Consider the following 6,610-nt stretch of genomic DNA (forward strand, 5'->3'; position numbering starts at 1 on the left):
AGAATTCTTCCCCATCACTTGTTTGACTTTCATATTCTTCTTCTTCTTCTTCTTCATTGTTTGCCCATCCACTTGGTATATCATTTGGATCATATTCTTCTTTGAATATTTCATCGACCAATGGAGATATGATATGCATATCATGCGCAACATCGTGACCATAAGAGAAGTCATAGATATTATCTGATTGATAGTAATCACTCTCTTCAGTTAACTTGCCTTCCTGTATCTGATCATACTTAGGGTATAGTTTGGACTTCACATTGCAAACTGCTCACCATTCATTTCTATCTGACTTTTTTGTACTCAGATATGAAGTATAATAAACTTGTTGAGCTTGCGAGACTAATATGAATGGTTCATATGTTCCAAACCTTGATTTATGATTCACCTCCACAATGCCTGAGGCTTTGTCGACTCTTGTTGCAGTTGGATCAAACCAATGACACTTGAATAAAGTTACACTATTATTTATGCCTAAGTAAGTCAATTCCATTATTTCCTCTATAACACTATAGTAATCATGTTCATTTTTACCGTAGCTGCTACCCTTGACACACACACCACTATTCATCGTTGATTTGTTTATACCGTAGTCTTTTGCATGAAATCAATAATCATTTATGATATACCCGTTGTAATATTGCACAACTTTGGTCGGACCATTTTGTAAATCACATATTTCTTGATTTTTAACATCACCGTGGTGGACCTACAAACATAAACAATGATTGTGATCACGACCAATTAAGTAACTTTGTGTTGTTTACCAAAGAGGGCGAGAAGGATATTTATAGGCTTGCAAAGATGAGAGATAGGAAATCGAGGGATCTGGGTATGGTTAGATGTATCAAAGATGAAACATAAAGGGTTTTAGTCAAAGATGAGGAGATTAAGGAGAGATGGAAGGATTATTTTGATAAGCTATTTAATGAAAGTCATGCTCAGGATCTTGGAGACTTTTTCATTCCTTTTCATGAGATGAATCGTGACTTCATGTGCATGATTCAAAAGAAAGAAATTGCAGAGGCTTTGAAGAAAATGAAATCAAGAAGGGCAGTTGGCCCAGATGGTATACCTATCGAGGCTTGGAAATGCTTGGGAGAGAAAGGTTTAGAATGGTTGACAAATCTTTTTAACAAGATTTGGCGAACAAATAAGATGCCTAATGAGTGGAGGAAGAGTACTTTGGTGCCTCTATATAAGAATAAGGGTGATATACAAGATTGCACAAACTATCATGGTATAAAACTCATGAGTCATACTATGAAACTTTGGGAAAGGGTGATTGAGTCTAGGTTGAGGAAGGTTGTCATGATATCGGAGAATCAATTTGGTTTTATGCCTGGAAGATCAACTATGGAAGCTATACATCTTCTTAGACAACTTATTGAGAGAAATAGAGAGAGGAACAAAGATTTGCATATGGTTTTTATTGATTTGGAGAAGGCTTACGATAGAGTACCTAGGGACGTTCTCTGGTGGACAATGATGAAGAAAGGTGTTTCTCTCAAGTACATTAGTATAATTAAAGATATGTATGAAGGAGTAGTAACCAATGTTCGCACTTGTGGAGGGGTGACAACCAATTTTCCTATAACGGTTGGGTTACATCAAGGATCTGCTTTAAGCCCTTTCCTATTTGCTATAGTGATGGATGAGCTTACGAGATCAATTCAAGAAAATGTGCCGTGGTGTATGTTGTTTGCTGATGATATTATTTTGATTGATGAGTCTAGAGTTGGGGTTAATGCTAAGTTAGAATTATGCAGACAGACATTGGAAGCAAGAGGTTTTAAGTTGAGTAAGAGTAAGACAGAATACATGGAATGTCAATTTAGTAACCAACAAAGTAGTGATGGGAGTGTAGTGAAGCTTGGTGAGCAAGAAATACCGGTGGATGATTCTTTCAAATATTTGGGATCTATCATTCAAAAGTATGGAGAAATTGATGGAGATGTAAATCATAGGATAAAGGTTGGGTGGATGAAATGGAAGAGTGCAACTAGAGTGTTGTGCGATCGTAGAATGCCATTGCGGTTGAAGGGAAAGTTTTATAGGATGACTATTAGGCCCTCTTTACTATATGGTACGGAATGTTGGGTTGCCAAGAGACATCATATTCAAAAAATGAGTGTAGCTGAGATACGTATGCTGAGATGGATGTGTGGAAATACAATAAAAGATAAGATTCGGAATGAGGAGATACGTAAGAAGGTAGGTGTTGCACCCATTGAAAATAAGATGAGAGAGAATCGTTTACGGTGGTTTGGACATATTTGACGAAGGCCTAATGATGCTCCAGTTAGAAGGATGGAGAAATGAGAAAATATATTAGTTAAAAGAGGTCGGGGTAGGCCTAGGAAGACATGGATGGAGGTGATAGGAAAGGATATGAATGCTTTGAACCTCACCGAGGACATGGCATTGGATAGAAATGAATGGAGGAAAAGGATTCATGTGGAAGACCCAGAATGATTTTCTTTGTTGGTTCATATCGCCGACCCCAATTGTTTTGTGATGAAGGCGTAGTTGTTGTTGTTGTTGTTTGTGTTGTTTACAAGTACACAATTTATGTGAGCGTCCTTACCAACTCTTTCAACCACTCCACAAACTTAGTTTCATGTTCTTTTTGTACTTTTGCATCAGTGAGATGTGAAACTTCTCTTCGCAACTCCAGATCAAATCGTCTGCAAACCACAAATACTTATATTACCGAACTATGTATGCATGTATAGAATATAAAAGGATTTAGAATTATGTTGCGTCTACATATACTTACTCGATGTATGGGTCGATCGCTGAGCAATTAAAAAGAATATAGATGTGTGCTGCGTCTTGCTTTCGATCTGCCAAGAGTCTTGATCGGCAACTACCAAATGCATGCCCAAGTGGTTGAAATATCGATAGTTTGTCAGCTACAGTTACTTGTTCTCCATCATCGTTACGAGGCGGGCATGTGTAACATGTTGGAATGTGAGGTTCAAAATACATAGATGAGAGATTTGAAATCTCTTCTAAAGTGTACACCTCACAAATAGAGCCTTCTACTCTTGCTTTATTACAAACCTTTTTTTTTGAGGTCAAACATGCATCTGTCAAAAATATATATTTCAAATTTGAAATATCTGTCATTGAAGAGACAAATATAAGAAAACATATACCTTTCAAATGGGTACATCCACCGATATTGCATAGGAGCATCAACCCTTAATTCATATGGCAAATGTATGATCAAATGTTCCATAACATCGAAAAATGTTGGCAAATTTTTTTTTCTAGCAGACAAAAAGTAGTGATGGCAGAGTCCTCAAGATTCTTTACATCAGATACTACGACTTCCGGTGTGCACAATATTCTAAAAAATCCACTCAACTCAGACAATACCCCCCATATAGGTTTGTCTAACATATCATGGAATGCTAGGGGTATCAATCGTTGCATAAAGATATGACAATCATTGCTCTTCAACCCATATAACTGTCCATCGTCAATCTTCACAGCCCGAGCAATGTTAGAGACTGTTGAGTTTACTTTCCTTGCTCATTATTTAGGATTGTTTAGTTTCTTTTCAGCATTTAGGTTTAAAACCACATGTTTGCACACCCTAGATATCAGCTTACCTTTATTGCATGGCCCACCTACTAGGATACCTTTAGAGGTGACTGTGCACGATTGGTACCATGCTCATAGATTACTTTTCGCAAAATATCTATGGGTACAAGTGCGTGGTGCGTGTGTATTTCCTGCTTTTTAGTTATTTTTCTTTTACCTGCTTTGTGGTTTGTTGTGGTTTGGCCGCACTGCAAGTTTGGTAGGTAAAAAGCCTTTACTTAGGACGGTTGTTGCACTGGTCTACCCTCAGGTGCATGCAAGGGCGACACTCGCTTTACCCTGAGCTTGCTGAGATAGTTGAGGACCCCGAGTCTCTTATTAGGAGAGCCCGTAGACCCGACCCCATTGTTTAGGATCAACAATTGATCCATCCTCTTAGGAAGTACTTCATGCCCAATACTTACACTCCCACCTCCTGCACCACAAGACCTGATGTGGGAGCAAACCATTTTTGAGATCAAGGCCAGCATAATCAAGATGCTTCCATCTTTTTATGGCTTAAGCAACGAAGACCCCTACCGTCCTCTCAATGAGTTCCTCGAGATATGCTCCACTGTGCGAATCAATAATTTTGGGGATGACACATTGAGGTTAATGTTGTTTTTGTTCTCCCTCAAAGACAAAGCCAAGTATTGGTTGAAGGCCTTATATACGATTCAGATTACCACTTTAGAACACATGCAAATGGAGTTCCTTAAGAAATATTTCCCGATTGGTAAAACAAACCAATATCGAAAAACTATCACCAGTTTTTCTCAAATTGAAGGAAAACAATTCTACGAGACTTAGGAGAGGATTAAAGATCTTCTCCTCAAGTGCCCCCACCATCAGATGCCTCGTTGGCAACTAGTGCAGTACTTTTATGATGGTCTGAATGAGGACAGGTAAATGGTTGATTCTTCGTGTGGGAGCACGTTCATGCTCAAGAGCGAGGATGAGGCATGGGCCTTATTTGATACATTGAGCAAAAATGTCATGCATCATGCCATGTCCTTGCGTATTGATAGGACCACACCTGTTCCTAGTGGTTCTAAGAAGGGAGGGATTTATGAAGTTGGGTCCGAACATGATCTGTAAATCAAAGTTGACCAGTTGACCAAGAAGGTTGATCAATTACTGGTCAATGCAGCTTCATTAAATCAAGTAGGAAAAGTGTGTGAGCTATGTGCTAGCCCTACACACTTTGTTTCTGAGTGTCCGACAACACCCCTCTATCCTAAATTCATTTAGGAGCAAGTGAATGTTGCCTAAGGTTTCGTTAGTCTGGTGCACGACCCTTATGCACCCACTTATAACCCGGGATGGCGAGATCATCCCAACATTGCGTCGAGAAATCCACAAGAGTCACCCCACATGCCTCTCCAAATACAGCATAGATAGGGTAACCTCCCACAAGGTTACTCGCGTCCCACATTTCCACAGGCCCATCCCCAGCTTAGCTTGCCTTCTCCTCAGGAGCCCACACTGAGCCTATCTTTTCAGAAGAAGTTGTTTGAGGCCTTTTCTGACATTAAAGTCAACCTCAGTTCCTACACACAGTCGATAGCGAAGCTAGAGACTCAAATACGATAATTGGTTAAGGCCTTGAGCAGGCGTTGCAAGGGAAGCTTCCCCAGTCAGTTTGTTGTCAACTCGAAAGGGAAGGAACCCATGTATCATGGCCTGCACCTCACAGAGTCTCACCAAGAGCAGACCAACTCTGTTATAGCCCTTTGAAGTGGGAAGGTATTTTACCCTACTCAGGAGTCGACTGGCGAGCCCACTGCCACACCTATTGACCAGTCAATCTTCTCCACTAGGCCCAAGGAGAACGGGCAGGGCCAACATCCTGTGCCTTTTCGTATATTCCCAGAGCCCCTTTTCCTGAGGCCTTGACCAAACCGCATGATTTTGGCAAGCAGGAGGCCTGCATGCACGAGATGCTTGATATGTTCAAGTAGGTTCACATAAACATCCCCCTGCTTGACGTCATCCAGCAAGTATCTGTTTATGCAAAGTTCCTCAAAGAACTTTGCACGCTGAAGAGAAAATCGAGGTCGTTGCCTAAGACCATCTTTTTGACTTAGTAGGTGTGCTCCGTGTTTCGGCATCAAGCCCCACCCAAGCTCAAGGATCCTGGGGCACCGATCATCTCATGTGTTATAGGAAACATGACTATCGAGCGTGAATTGCTTGATCTTGGGATAAGCATGAACATTTTATCGGGTTCCCTGTATAACACTTTTGGGATTGGGGATCTGAAGCGCATGAGTTTTGTCTTGCAGTTGGCTGACAGATCTACCAAGTGCCTGCGCAAAATCTTGGAAGTTGTGTTAGTTAAGGTCGATGACTTCTACTTCCCTGTCATTTTTTTTGTTCTGGACATGGTAGGCACCGATGTCGCTCACTATATCCCCATTATTCTGGGCAGACCGTTCTTGGCCACTACCCATGCTCGTATAGATTGTCATACTGGAGATATGGAGGTTTCTTTTGGCAACAAGCGTGTACGATTACATATCGTTGATGTTGCCACAAGAGTGACAGGAAATGACGAATGCTTCCACGTGACTGACGTCATAGAAAAGCAATCCGATCAATAGTTGGATGTGTGTCTTGATAATTGTTTGGTTTATGACTCATCATCATTTGAGATTAGTTTCCACATGGAGACTAGGCTCCTTTCTTCCAGGTTTTAGAGTCATTATAGGATACTTAGGCGTATAGTTTGAGGAAACATAGTGCATAGTGCCACAAATGACACTCTTTTCCTTAGAGCCTCTCATTGAGCATGACTTCACATCCATTGATCTCATGGACGATGAAGGGTCACCAGAGATCTGTTTGGCTAAAGACAAAAAAATTAGCGCTTTATAGGAGGCAGCCCATATTTATGATGTACTATTAGTAGTCTTAGTAGTTTTTCTATTTTTAGGAAGTTTTCTTCTTTCATTAGTTAGATGCCAGATTATGTATGCATTGCATTTTTTGTATATTTTATGAGTTGCATAACAGG

General features: G+C 40.4%; 1 protein-coding gene across 1 annotated transcript; it reads left to right on the top strand.

The window, feature by feature from the left end:
* The first annotated feature begins 5,765 nt into the window (after nucleotides 1–5,765).
* Nucleotides 5,766–6,197, top strand: LOC149849022 (uncharacterized). Its single transcript, XM_090006486.1, has one exon. The coding sequence runs from the start codon at nucleotides 5,766–5,768 to the stop codon at nucleotides 6,195–6,197; it is 432 nt and encodes a 143-aa protein (XP_089862612.1).
* The last annotated feature ends 413 nt before the right edge of the window (nucleotides 6,198–6,610 follow it).

Source organism: Nuphar pumila, chromosome 1 (assembly GCF_984573655.1).
Source record: "Nuphar pumila chromosome 1, dmNupPumi1.hap1.1, whole genome shotgun sequence".
NCBI lineage: Eukaryota > Viridiplantae > Streptophyta > Magnoliopsida > Nymphaeales > Nymphaeaceae > Nuphar > Nuphar pumila.

What these genes read in the sequence shown, in the direction of transcription:
- LOC149849022 (XM_090006486.1), top strand. Translation starts at nt 5,766, where the DNA reads ATGACTATCGAGCGTGAATTGCTTGATCTTGGGATAAGCATGAACATT.